The sequence below is a fragment of the Ranitomeya variabilis genome, chromosome 6, assembly GCF_051348905.1.
Source record: "Ranitomeya variabilis isolate aRanVar5 chromosome 6, aRanVar5.hap1, whole genome shotgun sequence".
Taxonomy (NCBI): Eukaryota; Metazoa; Chordata; class Amphibia; order Anura; family Dendrobatidae; genus Ranitomeya; species Ranitomeya variabilis.
The window spans coordinates 523,287,379-523,306,090 of NC_135237.1; the positions used below are offsets into that span (position 1 = coordinate 523,287,379).

The 18,712-nt window shown below is 41.3% G+C and overlaps 1 protein-coding gene across 2 annotated transcripts in view; it reads right to left on the minus strand.

Moving 5' to 3' along the window:
- Positions 1–5,517: 5,517 nt before the first annotated feature.
- RSPO2 (R-spondin 2) overlaps positions 5,518–18,712 on the minus strand; it is a 176,227-nt gene continuing 163,032 nt past the window's right edge. For both annotated transcript variants that reach the window (XM_077271070.1, XM_077271071.1), the window contains one exon: positions 5,518–6,291. In XM_077271070.1, the coding sequence (XP_077127185.1) occupies positions 6,179–6,291 (113 nt within the window). In that variant the 3' untranslated portion in view covers positions 5,518–6,178. The remainder of the gene's footprint in view (positions 6,292–18,712) is intronic.

Here is an 18,712-nt window from a genome sequence, read left to right on the forward strand (position 1 = left end):
GTAAAAAGAACAGCTGATAACAATCTACAGCAGTACGGCTGCGGGATTTAAAGAGATTTCTGAAAACAATGCACGCAAGACGCGAAGATAAATATTAGTAACAGATGCAAAAATGTCTCCGTATAATGATCATATATGAACAAGGAATGCTTTCCCTCATCTTCCACTTGCCATATATAATGATTCCCATATTACTTGTCCTCACAAGGCACAACCAAGTCAATGTAAATTAATCCTGAGCAGCAGAATCATATTCCATACCACCAGCCAGCCTTGCTTTATAGATGGGCATTAGAGTTCAAAAAGAAATGTATTAACCAAATTTTGAAGATTTTGCTGTCCATACACTTGGTGGTTTTTACCTTTTAGTTTTCAGATTCATAGTGCTTTCTTCTGGGTAAATAGGGGGAACATGTAGGTTCAGGTCAAAAGAAGGATTGGGGTATATATAATGACCACAATAGAAAACTAACAATATAAAACATGGCTTTTCTGGTTTTCACTGTGGTGATAACTGTGGCGAACCATTCCAACATACCCCATCAGAACAACCAAGCACATTAGAAGGCCGTTGGCCGTAAAATCAGCTAGTTGACCGTCACCTCAGCTAACTATCCCGTACACAGGAATGCTCCTGTGTGCTCTATGAGAAAGCCATTGGCCAGCAACTTATTTCAGAAAGAGCAATGAGATCAGTAGTCTGAAATCAGACATGTCTGATCGATCTCTCCCAATCATTTGGCCAGTGCCCCCATACACAGATCACTGGCTGACACAGGTCTAAAGTGTATGGCCAGCTTAACAATTCGCAACCGGCAAAGGGTCTCCCATGGAACAGTAAGGCTGGGTCTGCATGGCAACTTTTGGCTGTGACTCAGGAAATGAAGCCAAAGATAGTTATGCGTAGCTGCTACAACTCAGCGCAATATTATTTAATGGGGTTGCAGCGAACGCAACAAGCAAGACATACAAAAAAAAACCACAGCAGGGTCGAATTTTTGCAGCTTGTTTGTTGGGTTTGAGGTAATGTTGGTATCATCCTGCGATGTAGCCGTGACACAATTATCTTTGTCCTGACAACCTGAGACACAGCCAAAGTCACCTTGTAGCTCAAATCTAAATGTACCTCTTGCACATATGGCATATGTCTATTTGCCTTTGGCCCTCTGTAATTTTGCTTCATATCAACTGTGAGAAGCAGAATCTTTTTGACCAGCACTAGAACTACCATGGTGTGAGGTTGGAGAAAGCTTGTACCTTCTGGTCCTAGTAATGAATAAAACATAGATTAGTTGATTTTTCCTTGGATAACCATAGCACCTTCACCTCGGTAAGTGACCAGAGCAGGATCCACCGAATCATTTTTTTTTTTAACATCTGAAGAGAATACATAAATACTTTTTGGAGGACATTCTCTCCCCATCCCCTTAGTTCCTAGTTGATGACGCACAGATATTATTCTGGAGGATCATGTACATCTGTCCATTATATGACCCGTACTTTTTTTCCTTAAGGAATTTATTTTTTTCTTTCAAATTTGTTTTGTGAAGACAGTCCAGTAAAATAAATGCAAAGTTTAACAAAGATTCAGTCAGCTGACGAATTATTTCAATTCATGGGCTGCACGAATCATAGACAGACGTTTCAGAGTACACCTACGTTGAGAGAGCAGCCAGTAAGAATGCGACTCAGATTACTAGTCCAAGAGGCAGAACCTATAGTTTCTCCCCGTCCTTCTCCCCTTGACTGACAGTTTTCTTCTTATACACACACAGAGAGACCCCGTAGGTATACGAGAATGGAGTGCGAAGAAGTTACCTGGACCTCCTCTTGGATTTGGCATCAAAGTAGCATCAGATCCAGCAGCCATTTCACAGTAAGTTTTTTCTGAAATACTATAGCAATTTATGTTGCCTGTGGTTCCCTTTAACATTACAGTAGTTATCTGGGCTACTTTTTTTTTTTTTTTAACAAAAATATAAGATAGTCTAAAGTGTGCAGCCATTAAAGATCTGGCAATGCAAATTGGATAGGGCATCAGGAAGAGGTAAGGAGCTTGTGTTTTTTTTGTGGTTTTTTTTACTGGACTGTGCGGCCATTCTCGGGAGGAGAGAGGCAAGGGGAATGTGGGCTGTGCTGTGTACTACTGTATGGGCTGTGCTGTATACTACTGTGGGCAGTGCTGTATACTCCTGTGGGCAGTGCTCTATACTCCTGTGGGCTGTGCTGTATACTCCTGTGGGCTGTGCTGTATACTACTGTGTGGGCTGTGCTGTATACTCCTGTGGGCAGTGCTGTATACTACTGTATGGGCAGTGCTGTATACTACTGTGGGCAGTGCTGTATATGCAGCGCCCCAGAGTCCTGGTCGTTGCAGTACTGATGCTCCGCCGCTAAGGGGGCTATGGTACGTCTGATGGCACTGAAGGAGTTCACCTGACCAGGTATCACAGACACCAATACACTTCACAGTCTGGCCTCCAGGGGGAGCTAAGGGTGCTATGTATTAGGCCACTCCTCACAATCTGGTAAAACTGGGGGTTAGATAGGAAGGTAGTCAGAAGCTGACTGGGTTGGAACCAGGCAACATCCTGTGGCAGAGGGTGTTGCAGGGGAAGATTCAGGGGGGTCCCTGTCAGGGGTGGGATCCTGACAGAGGCCTAGCGAACCAAAAGAATGTTACGGGACCGCGCCTGCACTTCATTGCGGCGGTACCCCAAGAAAGGACAAGAAGCGAGGTTTATTGTGCTGAGTGAGAAACGAGATCAACGCAACAAGGAGAATCACCAGTAGGAGTCGTGCTGTAAGACGAGGCAACATCCTACTGAGGCGCGTAGCCGGTGGCCGGAATGCCGAGGAAGTATTGAGCTCCAGGCCTTACTTCAAACCTACGGCAGGACAGTCAGTTCTAGGCGGGCTGTCTCACCCAAAATCACCTAAGCAGACACATCTGGAGAGGGCAACATCTGGAGAGGGGTGACTCTAGGGTCCCGGAAGACCTCCGAGCCTACCCATCATACGGGTGCGTCCTAGCCATATCATCTGGGGGGCGAAACAGAACATCATAATCGAGTTGTGAGGGAACTTCAGAAACAGACAACAGTTGTGAGGACTATCCCGTAAGCACAGCAGGGAAGGACTACAACACACAAGTGCTAGAAGGTAGGCACAGATTTCCACCTGCAAAGGGAACTCTGGAGGTGCCATCGGACCGGCCGGACTCACGCAGCCCGGTTAACCGTATTTCGGACTGAGGATCCTGAAGCCTTCAGTAAAGAGGTAAAGAGACTGCAACCTAGTGTCCTTGTTATTTACTGTGACCGGCACCACACCACAACAGCATCACTCTCCACCTTCATTGGACGCCCCTCAGCAGGGTCACAGGCCGGGTCTAGCCACCGTGACAACCCCAGAACTGAGGCAGAGAGGCCCGGTACCGGGTACCCCTTGGCCCTGTGGCAGTGGGGGCGCTCCATATACTACTGTGGGCAGTGCTGTATACTACTGTGGGCAGTGCTGTATACTACTGTGGGCAGTGCTGTATACTACTGTGGGCAGTGCTGTATACTACTGTGTGGGCTGTTCTATAAACTACTGTTTGGGCTGTGCTATATACTACTGTGTGGGTTGTGCTATGTACTACGTGGCTGTGCTATATACTATTATGTGGGCTGTGCTATATACTATGGGGGTATATTCTATTCTATGGGGGAGGCTGTGTTATATACTATGTGGCTGTGTTATATATTTGGGCGGTACATTATACATTATATTCTATGGAGGAGGCTGTATTATATACTATGGGGGGCTGCATTATATTCTGTGGGGGGCTTTATTAGATTTTATGAGGGATGATTGCATCATACCCTTTGATGGGGCTACATTATATTCTATGAGGAGGTGGGCTGTATTATATCTTGTTCGGAGCTACATTATATTCTATGGGGGGGCTGTATTATATTTATATTCCTTGATGGGTGATTGCATCATACTCTATGAGGGGGCTACATTATACTATATGGGGGGGCTGCATTATATTCTATGGGGAGGTTACATTATACTCTGTGGGGGGGTTACATTATACCCTGGGGTGGCTGCATTATACTCTGTGGGGTGGCTGCATTATACTCTGTGGGGTGGCTGCATTATACTCTGTGGGGTGGTGGCTGCATTATACTATATGTGGGCTGAATTATACTGTTGCGAGGACTATGGGGAAAACATTATACTATATGAAGAACTATGGGGTGCATTATACTATGGGAAGTAAATTGTACTACATGGATGACTATGGCGGTGCATTATACTATATGGAGCACTGTGAGGAGTATTATGCTATATGGAGGACTGAGGAGTATATTTTAATATGTGGAGGACAATGAGGAGTGTATTATACTATATGGAAGACTATGGGAAGTGTATAATACTATATGGAGGACTATGAGGAGTGTATTATACTATATGGAGGACTATGGGGCACATTATATTATATGGAGGACTATGGGGTGTGCATTTTACAATATGGAGGACTATGGTGCACATTATAATATATGGAGGACTATGGGGTGTATTATACTAAACAAGCAAAATGCTGCATATTCTTTGGGTGATTGGATTGTTTATGCCGGAATAAAAATCCTTGTTCTCAGCAGCACATTGCCGGTGTAAACTGTAGATGTGCTGCTGATAACATGATACTGTATGGTGATCTGTTAGTGATCTATTAGTGATCGTTCTGTCCCCTTCATTCTTTCTCAGACGGTGGAAAGAGGCCGGGAAACAAGCATCCAACGACTTCAGTATTGTCGATCACACTTGTTTAGCGGCCTGAGATCAGCGCATGTAAATACAACCGATATGCTTCTGTATGATGTGCAATATGTTAGCATTTGGGACCCCATTTTAAACTTTGCCTAGGGCCCCACTTTTCCTAAAACCGGCCCTGCTTATGACTAGGAGGTGGATCTGCAGTACTTGACCTTTGGCCACTATAGAAATGATGGAGCGGTCATGTGTAGACAGCATCTGAAAACTTACGGCTGCCACTGTTAGCAGCTGGTTGTCGGCGGGTGCTGTGTGTCGCATTAAGGCCATCAATATCTGATCGGTTGATGTACAAGGATAGGCCATAAATACAAAAGTAGAGGTAAACCCCTTTAAGTTCATGGTATACAAATTTATGGTTATGGCCATGTTTAGTTTTGGCTGAAAAACTGTTGTGGCTCCAATCTTCTCAAGATAAAAATTAAATACATTATTCTTACATGCTAACGAAATCATAATCATTGGGTGGCCACATATTGAAAACCACCAGAGTATCCAGAATTTTTTTTTTTCTTTCCCCAACCAAAGATGATCATCTCACTCCATCTCAGAATATGTCAAACCAAGCAATAGAGTATTGGAGAGTGCATCTTTATGTGACTTAAAGGAGTTGTTTGCAACTGTGCTACTTTAGGTTCTGTCTAGAATTGCAGTTGAGCCCTATCTAATCTATAAATGCAAGAGGCCTATGGATACATGGTAAATAAGTTTATTATAAGTAGTGTCTCAGCACTATGTACAAGGGATAACTGCTGCGCCATTTGGGACATTAAGCAGTTACTGTATATTAGCATTAACAGTATTAATACAGAACTGTTTGGTTATAATAGGCACCGAGACCCAACAACAGCTAAACAAAAAGACTTCAAATACAATTGTTTTAAAATGTACAATATAGGAACCGTAAACATAAAAAAATTAATTTAAAATTTCTACTTCCAAACAGTTCATTTTTTTCGCATTGGTCCTTTACAGAAATATACACAAGTCCTTTTTTTGTTTTTTTTTGTATGACGTCCTGTTAACAGTTCCGATCCAAAATACTGTCGGTTTCCATCATAGGCACTGAATTAAAAAAAATTTGAAAAAAAATAATGCGAGAGAGTCTTTGACACATCTACACCAGGTCACTGATTCAACTCAGTATTTCCAACTGTTGGTGTTCTTTTAAAGGAAAAACTTGGAAAAAAAAATAAAAATAAAAAAGTATAAATAACACAAATAAGCTTGTGATATACTCACAAAATATTAGTAACCAATAAAGCAGCCATTCTGCAGTTCATCTGTGTGCAAGAGCATGTAGCAGCCTTTGTGCACTTCGCAAATGAAAAAATAAAATAAAAATATAGTCTCTTTACTGACTGGTCCTGTCTGTGGCGAGGAAAACACTGTGCTGCTCCTGAGCCCTTTCAAGCAACTTCTTTTTCTTCTTTTTGTTCCTTTTGTCCTTCTTCATTGTTCTTTTTCCTGGAAGAGATGACAGAATTAGGATTATTTTTTTATATATAAAATATACAAGTCGCTTCACAGCATCAGCAGGGTCCCTCATTTATAGCAAATCCTACAATATAGTCTCTGAATTACTGCTGTACTTTAAAGCAAATCACCTTTTCCCTTTGCTTAGTCTGTAGTATAAGGCAGTGCAGAAGAAACCAACCTAAAACTGCAGCATGGCTCCTAACTGACCCATTTTATGAAGATTGTACCATAAATGGGGTAGGGATAGTGTCCCTAAATTTGGGCTCCTGACGAGGCCAAGGGTGGGACTTAATATGTCGCAGACAGCAGTTTAAATCTTGGAAGGTATGCATCACAATTGGTAGATCAGACTGGTTTCCATTGATACAAACGAGCAAAAGACTTGTTCTGATCTCCAGTATGGCCCTTTGTTACAGGTGAACTTCACTTCTGTGATCAGCATCTCCTGGGCACCTCTGTCGCTTCCTAGAGCCTACGACATCACAAGATCATGGTCTTAGGAAACGACAGACAGGAGCTACCGGCAATGAGGGCAACAAAAAGTCAAGCTGCCAAAAAAGTCATCTTAAACATAAAAAAAAAGTACCACAGATCTTTGTTTCTCCAAGTTTCCAACAGTAGCTGTGAGACATGAAGACAACGTGTCCAAAATGAATACAATAGAAAATAAACTAAAATTATATATAGGTTATTAAAAAAATATAGAGTAATATATAATTTTCCCAAACTTCAAGTGAGAATCAATTACAGGGGTCCTGGGCAGCTCGTGACAACTGCTGCTTGGAAGATTAAGAACCCCATGGACATCCAAGTACTATGCAAGCATCTTTGAGCTTTTCAGTGAGGATCAAGGTTTTTTTCGGGTCCCAGATCACGACTTCATGATCGATTACGCGCTGAATATAAAAAAAATAAAAAATAAAAAAAATAAAAGTAGAAATGGAAAAAATTGACAAGGTGTGTGTTATTTTATTTTTGTTTTCTTAGTTTGACCATGTTTATCATGTTAAAATTTCAATCAGAAGGAATGGTGAGATACGGGCGCCTACCAATCACTGAAATTAAGGGGCAAAAGCTCAGTTGACCCTTGGAGCTTGAGTAATATACTGGCTCAGACATTTTGCATCTATACAATGCTGTACTTCGAAAAGTGGTTTTGTCCCTTTTTTTAAGCAACCAAAGTCAACTTCTGAAAAGGAGGCTATACCATGCCGAAAGTTTTTAAACTTTATTTACCTTTGTAAAGTTAAAACTAGGTCATCACAGTTCCATTCAGAAGAAAAGCAGTGTGACAAAAGCCGTGCAATACCAGTCTGCAATTTTGGCTGTTGTGGTGCATCCAGGTGGATGAATGGAGAGGGGATCATGACTTTCAAAATTCAGGTCAATAGGATTCACAGAAACCACCACCACCACAAGGGAAACCTTCATTATTTGCAAATTTTGATAAAAATTAGTGATGAGCGAGTATACTCGTTGCTCGGGTTTTCCCAAGCACGCTCGGGTGACCTCCGAGTTATTTGTTAGTTTTCATCGCCTCAGCTGAATGATTTACAGCCACTAGCCAGCTTGATTACATGTGGGATTCCCTAGCAACCAGGCAACCCCCACATGTACTTATGCTGGCTAGTAGCTGTAAATCATTCAGCTGAGGCGATGAACACTAACAAATAACTCGGAGGTCACCCGAGCGTGCTTGGGAAAACCCGAGCAACGAGTATACTCGCTCATCACTAATAACTATGAAGTACCCGATGCTCAATAATGCTATATCTGCTGCCATCACTGCAGTGCTTAATGAAAATGATGCTGCCGCTGGATAGAATTATTTTGCCGCAGAACAGTAGTTTACTAAACCAAATCCTGTAATATTCTGATCGGAGTCATGAAACATTAACGATTTTGATCCCAAACTATTTGTAATGTCAGCCAAAAATCTGGATGTAGTTAATATTTTAATGAAGCCGTTCTTTATAACAATCCATTAAATCCCGAACAATAGTTTGCAGTCTGAATCAAAAACACATGACTGAGATTTGTTGTCTAGTACTGTACATAGATGGGCTATGCGTATAGTGATGACCCATATGAGAAATGGTGCCACCAGGCATTCGGGATTTATAATAAGCCCAAAAAAAAAGAAAAAGGGTAGAAAAAATGCCAGATCACCACAGATAAGTCAAGTCCAGTGTACATGGAACAATGTCCTGACTAGACGTGAGAAAAAACAAGAAAGTGAAGGTTTTTTTTCTGTTAACCAGCATAAGTACATGTGGGGAATCCCTAGCAACCAGGCAACCCCCACATGTACATTATGCTGGCTAACAGATGTAAATCATTCAGCTGCAGCAAGAAAAAACTAAATCTCCGAGAACTAAAAAATACTCGGAGGACCCCCGAGCGTGCTCGAGAACTCTCGAGTAACGAGAATATTTGCTCATCACTAATAGTCACTGATTGTAAGGTCAAAGTTGACAATAGTTGGACAAAAGGATTCACAGGACCCTGGTCCAGTGGCAATGTTGGTAGTCCATGGTCCCCGGTTGAGAGCCTAATGAACCTCCTCCAACCTGCCACTAGTCTTGGCGACTCTTCTGATTAGTAGCAACAGTGAGCAGTCACGGCTCACGGGTGCAAACCAACGCAAAGATACTAATGAAAAGAGGCATCATGAATGCCAGCAGTTATGAAGTCCGCAGGGTTCTTATAAAGGGGACCATGGACTACAGACTTAGCCACTGAACCAGAGTCCAGAGAATCTTTTTGCTCAACCCTGAATATATATTCCCATGAAAAGCACACAATTTTTTATATATATATTTTTTTTTACCAATAGCGACTTTGGCTGTACACGTTAACTCTTTGTATTTAAAACGAGTCAAGTCATTTTTGTTCATTGCTGTACGTTATGTTTACTTTCAGCGTTGGTTTTGCAATGTGGTTTTCGGCAAGTTCCAGGCAGAATCCACATGAAAAAGACTATGTGTACATACCCCAAAGCTTCTTTAGAGGTTTTTTTGGCATATTTATTTATTTTATTTTTTTTAAGTACTATAGAGAAGTTTATGGAAAAACTTCAGATCACCATAGCTTGGAACCAGTTCCGGGAAAGGAAAAAAAAAAAACACAACCACACACACATTGCTCATAGCAGTTTTTATACGTATACAGCAAACATGGCCATAGCAAGAAAAGAATATAATATTTGATATGTGATTTTTTCATTAAGTAATGGTAGAGTAGTTTCACATGTAGTAGTTTTAATATACCAGCAACGAATAATCATCATCGGTGTCAAATCTTTTGTTTTCAGACATCTTCCAATTTTTTATGTATTTATTTTTTTTACATTTTGTATCACATTTTAAGCATTTCCTTTAATCAGTGGCCGCCACGGGTTCATATGAACAGCACAGAGCCCTCCACAAGGTGGTGACATTTTGCTGGAAATCAGAGAATGGCACATGACTCGGGTATTGTAGAGACTGCCTTTCCTCCATGACTTTTCCTTCAACAATCTTTTACCCCTCATGAAATAACAATAGACCCGAGTGTTGGATTAAAAATTGGTCAAGTCGGCCTTTATTATATAACAATCACAGCAATAACAACTTTTGGTTCTTGGAGCACCAAATGTTACCCAAAATATTTTTAAATCTTCCGGCATTACCCTCAGCCGTGACCACCAGCTCGAGGGCATGTTCCTCCCTGGGAAACATTTACCATGCCACAGACCTCCAAGGGACCCCACCTTGAAGAATCACAAAAACGCCACCAGGCCATTCCCAAATCCCAAACTACTAGATGCACAAAACCCCCACCACAATATTCCACAAACTCCAAGAACCCCTTCACTCCGCCAAGCCGAAATGACACCATGACCATCCTAACTGTGCCCATATTCTGGACTAACAAAAAAGGAGAAAATAAGGGCGGGACATTTTCCTGGAGTACCTCCATACAGATGAGTGCCCCACCGCCCTTCCCACCCTATTTATATGTATCTACACATTTAAAAATAACCACCCCCCTCAAACTTTTCACCCCATTTCCTCACCTACATGCAGAGCATTTATCACCTTGTCACCCCTACAAAGCAGAGTTATGTGTCACTCTGCCCACAGCTTTGCTGGGGCTCTGTTTTTCCCATACGTTATGCAATTGCTAAATCTGCTCATGTCATCTAATGGGGCATAAACGTCAACTTTGGCATAGTGATTTTTATGCAATAAGGAATAGTTGGCAGTAATGAACAACACATTACACATCCATCAGGCCATGTTCACAAGCTCACCAAGTATTTGGTCAGTATTTTACCTCAGTATTTGGAAGCCAAAACCAGGAGTGGGTGATAAATGCAGAAGTGGTGCGTACGTTTCTATTATACTTTTCCTCTAATTGTTCCACTCCTGGTTTTGGCTTACAAATACTGAGGTAAAATACTGACCAAATACTGCTAGTGTGACGGCAGCCTAAGTAAGCAAGAAATCAGGAGCGGGACAATCAGGGAAAAAGTATAATAGAAACATGTCACCACTTCAGCATTTGTAAGCCAAAGCCAGGAAGCGACATCATTTGAACACGAAATGCACGTCAGGGAACGTGGCAGAGGTCTAGGTGGGATACATCACTGAGATGGGTAATTCTCCCTCATTTCACTAACATTATGTTCATTTTTGAATGGCATGCATATGGAGCGATGTAGTGGCTATACTGCTGTCACTTTGTTTTTATAATAATCAAGGCACTGTATGCTAGTTCACTATATTCAAAGGCATATATACCCAATATACTTAAAGGCACTTTATTTTAAGGCATACATACTTAAGACAAAAGGCGTGTATAAGTATATTCGGTTTCCCCTATATTATGTTTGCATCTATATACTATATCCTGACCTTTTCTTCAGCGTTTGTTTTTTTTTTGTTTTTTTCACACCCATGGATGTAATCACTTATCCATGATTATGGAATCCATGTAATAATTGCTTGTATATAAGGTTTACCCTCTTTTTTAAAACTTGAAATTCTTGTGATATTTATTCTTCAATAATTTTTTTTGTATGTTTTGGTACTTTTGATTCAGTCTCTCTCCTCATTAACAAAATCAGGAGAGGTTGAAAAAATGCAGATGTAAAATACTGACCAAATATTGAACGTGTGAACAAGGCCTTACAGGATTATCACAGTTTAACTGTGTACTTTGATAGAGTATGATGGAATAGAGGAATAACTTATCTGTTTAACCTCTCCAGGGGTTCAATAACCCAGAAAATCAGGTTTATACTAAAATCCCAAATCAAGTAAGCACATGATAAGTCAGGCCATTATAGCAGGTAAGAGTCAGCAGGGAGGCTATGGTTTACGCTGCTGCTTGCAGGCTTCTTGGACAGAAGGTCTGCTTGATCTGCTGGAAAAAAGCTTGTTACCTGGACTAATTGTACATCTAGCAAAGAAATGGTCTAAAGGACACAGTGCCACTCCGGATCATTGCTTTAATGCCACACAATGGAGTGGATTTTGCAATTGGTAAAAATCTTGCACATTTCAAAAGATTCCAATTTTATGAAATTTATATTAAAATTTAAAATTACTACAAAAAAAAAAGTCACATATAGACTAAAGGGATATTTTTTTCTGTAGACCTTTATCTGTATTAGATATTGACTGTTGATAAAGGGATTGCAGCAACTCACAGTTTCGTATTATAGTCTTGTAAATAAAAAACGTTTCTCTCTTGACCAAACAGAAAAATAAGCGCACACAGAATCTGGCGCCAAGAAGATTTGATTTTAGAGTAAGAAATTAGATTAAGCTCCATTAGGAACGACCATGCATTTAAGAGGCAATAGCTAAGCTTATTTGTGCTCATCTTGCATTTCAGACTCGCCAAATAAATATTGGACCGAGAATTTCTTTTAAAATTTAGCATATGAAAAAAGTATTTTCGATGTGCAAGAGACTCAATTCAGTGTGCGGCTTATGACTCTTATAAGGGAACCAGTCTCGTTGGAGAACACTATTCACCTTTAGATATAGGGTCAGTCCGCTGGTTAAAAGTATTATGAAGTTGCCCAGCTATCACACTGAAAGTGCAGCTATTGGGAGAAAATGAATCTTTATTCCTCCCAGGTGCTACTGGCTTTCAGTCATGGAAGTGTACACAAAGCGGCTGCAGTCACTGAGTGGCGGCTGTAAATATGCCTTGCTTCTTTGGCTCACAATCAGTGCCATGAGAAATGACTGTAGCTGTGCAGGCATAGGAGTATGAGTTAATTATTTTTTTTCCTCACTGGCTTTATCTCCCTGTAGCTGCACTTTCAGTACGGCAGCCAAGCACCTTTTTAACTATACTAACCTGCAGGTTAACCTCATATCTGCACGTTAAGTGTTAACAAAAGTGACAGGATCTCTTTAGCTCAGTCCCCCATTTGAGGAAGGCACAGTATCACACCAGGACACAGGAAATTTCAGCTAGATTGGAGTTTTAATTTAGTATGATGCAACCAGCAATGGGGGTTACTCATAATATTGGTCTTTTCCTATCAGGGTTAAATCAGCGCGAATACTGAGATATATACTTATATCTTTTGTGGTTATTTCTTGACAAATACAATCCTAGGTGGTGAGTGTTGTATTCGCAGCAGTACCATTAACCCTGTAATACTTGGCGCTAGTGTTGAGCAATACCTTCCGATATTCAAAAGTATCGGTATTGGATTGGATCGGCCGATATCCAAAAAATATCGGATATCGCCAATACCGATACCAATACAAGTCAATGGGACACAAATATCGGAAGCTATCCTGGATGGTTCCCAGGGTCTGAAGGAGAGGAAACTCTCCTTCAGGCCCTGGGATCCATATTCATGTAAAAAATAAAGAATAAAAACAAAAAATATGGATATACCCACCCCTACGACGGACCCTGGACCTTAGCGGTGCAACCGGCAGCCTCCTAAGAATGCAGTGAGTGAAGTGTTATGATCCTTAGTGGTTGAGGATCAAAAATTACTCCAACTAAGTAACATACATAGGACAAGCTCTAGGGAGGTGGCAAACTGGACTGACCGCAAATCTGAACCTATCCAAACACACTAGAAGTAGCCGGTGAACGTGCCTAAAAAATCCTAGACGTCTCGAGAAAGCCTGAGGAACTAACTACCCCTAGAGAGAAAGAAAGACCTCTCTTGCCTCCAGAGAAATAATCGCCAAAGAAATAGAAGCCCCCAACATATAATAACGGTGAGGTAAGAGGAAAGCACATACAGAGGGGTGAAAACAGATTTAGTAAATGAGGCCCACTAATATTAGATAGCAGAAAATAGTAAAGGGGTCTGTGCGGTCAGTAAAAAACCCTTACAAAATATCCACACTGAGATTTCAAGAACCCCCGCACCAACTAACGGTGTGGGGGGGAGAAACTCAGTCCCCTAGAGCAACCAGCAAGCGAGGAAATCACATTTTAGCGAGCTGGACTAAAAACATAATAAATGCTGATAATCAAAAAATGATCAAACAAAAACTTAGCTTGTCTTGGAGAGACTGGGAGCAAGGTAGTCACAAGGAATCTGAAGAGCACTGAATACATTGAGAGCAGGCAAGGAACTGAGTATCCAGGTGAACTAAATAGGAAACCCAACCAAGGATAATGAACCAGCAGATGCTGCCAACCTGCAGAAAGACAACACTACACAGTACCGCTTGTGACCACTAGAGGGAGCCCAAAAACAGAGTTCACAACAGTGAAGGACCTTCGATGACGTCGCGGTCACGCGACCAATCACAAGACCGCGATGTCATCGCAGGTCCTGTACACTCACTGCATTCTTAGGAACGGAGGCTGCCGGTTGCACCGCTAAGGTCCAGGGTCTGTCGGAGGGGTGAGTATATCCATATTTTTTATTTTTATTCTTTATTTTTTACATGAATATGGATCCCAGGGCCTGAAGGAGAGTCTCCTCTCCTCCAGACCCTGGGAACCATACACTGGGAACTTCCAATTCCGATATCACAAAAATATCGGAACTCGGTATCGGAATTCCGATACCGCAAATATCGGCCGATACCCGATACTTGCGGTATCGGAATGCTCAACACTAGTTATTATACATATATAATATTGAGACATAGAGCTTGGAGGTCATACACCATAGTAGGGCACGGGGCTTGAAGGTTACACAGAGTAAAAGCACAGAAGCTGACAACTAATAGCAAGCAAAGTTGACAATATAATTTATGCAGCTTACAAATTCAGTTTGATCACGGTCTTCGATCACATAATTAAAAAGGGATTGTATGGTGAAAATAAGTTATCACCTGTTTACTTATTGTTCACGGTTTTTTGACATCTTGGAACCAAACATCCAAAAAACTGGGAACTTTTATCCCTGTTTGAATGGAGCAGCAATGCATAAGTTAGACCACTGCTCCACGCATTCCCTATTGAGCTACAGAGTGCTGCACTCAGCTTTTTCCAGCAGTTCCACGGTGAATGGATGGAGTAGCTGCAAGGTGTCCGACCAGCTATAGGTTCCTCTATCTGATGAACGGCAAGTGTCCTGGTGGGGAGCCATCCACTGATCAGCAAGTTATCACCTAGGGTCTTCTCTGGTGTCATCTGAATTGTATCAAGCCATTGGGTGGTTGGTCTTCCTCTTTATGGTCCTTCTATTCTTCCAGCCATGATGTCCTTCAGTGATTGCACTCTTCGTGTGAGGTATCTGAGCTACTTTTAATTTTGAGGTCGTCGAGAGTGCGGTGTGAAACTCAAAATGGAGGACTGCGGTGTTCTGAAACGTTCAAGCAATTGGCCTACCTCGGGTGAGCTGGAACCACCAGGCTCTTGTGCACTATATAAGTATATCATAGCCATTTCATTTCTTGCATTGCAGATGTGTGAAGAAAGGAAAGTAAATAACTGAAAGTCTGAAAATGGTTTCTTTAAAGAGGATCCACACTCCTACATATGCGTTTACAGCTCCTTATGGTCAGTCAAACCAAGTATTACTGGCCAACGTGTTTTCAGCACCAAGTGTTTTCTCTCACAGCATGAACCTCCTCACAAACCTCATTTCTTTTTAAAGGAAGAAGTACAGTGTAAAGACCAGTTTGGGACACATTTATTGCTTGTTGTCTACACGCAGTCTACTTGTATTCATTTAAAAATCAGGTATTCAAAAAGTCTCACAACAAAAAAAAATTCTATTTATTTACACTAGTTCCCATGGATTACTTATACAAATGTTTTCATAAATGTTCCCGATTAGGCAAGAAACAGACCCAAATTATCTAGGGTGCCGGCTACCAAAACAAAAGCCTAGAGTTACATGGGGCAAAGGCTACGATCTTAACCTCACAGAGGATTCAGCATAAATTACTATAATAAGTCTAGGAAGTGACTGGGAAACCAAAAACAGGAGCAGAATTTCAATGTAGAAAGAAAAATAGAACATGACTGTCACATACAAATGCCGGACGGGACGACGACTGGATCCTTACCAATGTAGCCATTTTCATTGAGTAGAAGCACCTGCCTTGAGGTTGGACAGGGGGTTGGAGATGCTAGTTGTGACACAGCACTTGATAGAGAAAGGAAGTTCTTTAGAGTTTCCACATAGTAGCTCTGCAATATGTACTAAATTGTAAGCTTCCTGCTAAATGCTGTGAGCTTAAGGGCAGATAGGAGAAAAAAAAAGCACAAAAACCTTAGGAAAAATACAGATGAAGGTTACAATAACAAACAGGGTTGACCACCAGATCATTCAATAGGTTTTTTGTTTTGCTTTATTAAAAACACCATTTCGTATGGCAAATAGGGATGAAAAAATCTGCAGAAAATCAAATCAAATGTGCCGAATTATGCTCCAATATCTCTCCGGATCCCAGAGCATAACAGAGGTAGGGATAAAAAAAAAGAAATCTTTAAGTTATGTGAAGAATTATTTAGCACATTAACAAATCGAAATTTGGTTCCTTAGAAAACAAGAGTGTACCATTACCAAAGAATCTGAAAATGTGTAGCATGAAGTAAGGTACGGATCTTCTGTCCAGAATGTAGACTGTTCTTCATCTGTTACAACTATAGCTGTGGTTTAGAGCAATTTTTAACTACAAATCTCAGCACCCACTGGTACAGAAGGCCTCCACCTGTAACAATACTGGCCTATGTGCAGGCTAATGCATTCAGCACTTGCACGAGAGGGTTATATAACCCCACCGAGAATGAATGGAATTTCACGAGAGGTTCAAAAGGTGTCCAATATTATGGATTTTTTCATGCGAGCCAAATTTCACCTTTGGCCAATATGTAGCGATTTCAATTTATCTCCTTATTTGAGCCAAGAGTTTACAAGACAGATAGCAGATGATTTAGTAGTTTTACATAATTGCTGTATTAAAAAGAAAAAAAAATGTAAAAACATTTAAGACATCTAAGCATTTCTGTAAAAATATTGCCTTCCAGGCATAAAATCAGTAGATCTTTCTCTCTGCCCATGGAGTTTTAAAGGGGTTGTTTCATCACAGAAAGACGTTTTCAGATACAAGTTTCTGCTTTGATCCCACTCAAAGCACCTCTAGAAGATCACTAATTTTGCTGAGGGAATCCATGATCAGCCAAGACGTTGCTCAGTAGCATTACTTTGTACTGTACAAATAAATGGCCACCCATACAAGTACAACTCAAGTCCCCGACTAGTATTTGCTTTGTTCTAACTCATAGAAAGGAGTGAACTAGTGATGCGCGCATGTGCTCAGATAAGGTGATATCCAAGCATTCTCGATTGCTAACCGAGAGGTTTCGGCATACTTGAAAAAAAAATAGGTTAGAGTTTCCACTTCTGCATGTCTTGTGGCTGTCGAACAGACGCGAGACATGCAGCCGCCGGGATGTGAACATATTTTTCGAGCACATCGAAGACACTAAGTTAGCATAACAGCATGCTTGGACAATACCTTATCCGAGCACATTTGCTCATCACTAGAGTGCACCCAAGAATGAAGAATATAACTCTCAGTCTACGGTGTTGCCCATCTTCCCAAAATGTGTATCAGCAGGATCCAATTTTGCGCTGCTGTGATCAAGGAGAGACACTAGAAAGGGACTGCATTTTGGTTTTGTTATGAGTTTCTTCATACTTCATGTACATTTGCGGTTTTAAACTTTGCCGACATATACAGTGTAGTACCAGAGACATAACTTGGAGATTCTTCATTGGGGCTTATGTGCCTCAACAAGTACCCAAAATATAAAGGGTCTTTAGTATTGGTCTATTCATAGGGCCAAAAGGAACCTTTTTAGGTTTCCAGGGCCCAGGTTCAATTGTATCCATGATAGGCAAGTTCCTGTGTAGGACCAAATGGGCGCCTTTTATAATCTATTTGCAAATAGCCTCTTCACAGAGAGAGTGAAGTAAAAACTTGTGCCACATGTTCGAAGAAGACCTCTCGCCCAGGCAACCAGTTCTCTTGCTTCGCACTGATGAAGGGCAAAATATTGAACAGTGCCTGCAAATTGAGTTTCTAGTTTGGCTGTGTATGCCAATCCAAGTGGCCAGGTTCTTAATGTTCGCCGCTTCCTTTTCAGATTGAAGCTTTCAATAGACATCACCAGAAACTCTGCTCTCTTCCTCTGTAGAAGCAATTTGCATGGGTGTAACTGCATCCATGTAGTCAAGGTGCTAGCCTTACTGTAGATTATTATACATTTTTATAGCGCCATTTATTCCATGGCGCTTTACATGTGAACAGGGCAAATATAGACAAGTACAATAAACATGAGTAAAACAAGGCACACACAAGTACAGGAGGAGAGAGGACCCTGCCCGCGAGGGCTCACAGTCTACAGGGGATAGGTGAGGATACACAAGGGGAGGGGATACTGCAGTTTTTAGCTGAATGTATATCCTTGAACACAATTTCAGCTCATATGTATTGTGGTGCAGAGAGCTGCCGGCTTCCTGCACCGCAATCGCTATACATGATGCCAGCCAATCAGAGGCCGGCAGTTGACGTCGGTGTGCCAATCACATGACATTACTGACATGCACTGCCCTGCCTCCTACGCCAGCTGTGAAGGTTTGAGACATGAGAGTGGGGACAGCTAAGAAAAATTATTTCCTTTTTAACCCCCTTTTTTTTTTTTTTTTTAAATGTATTGGAGTATGGCATCTGGACTGGGAACATTATGACAGGATGGGATTTATAACAGGAGCCATTATTACACAACTGGAGCCAAGACAGAATCTTTTACAGCAGATGGGTTCCAGGTGGGTGGGTCCAAGATTTGCACCAGGGCCAATAGGACTCCAGTTACGCCACTGGCTATTTGCATATTTAATTTACCAAGGGAGCATTGCACAGCCTATACCTTTTCATAATGAAAAACTTTACACCCTAGACCTTGTTTT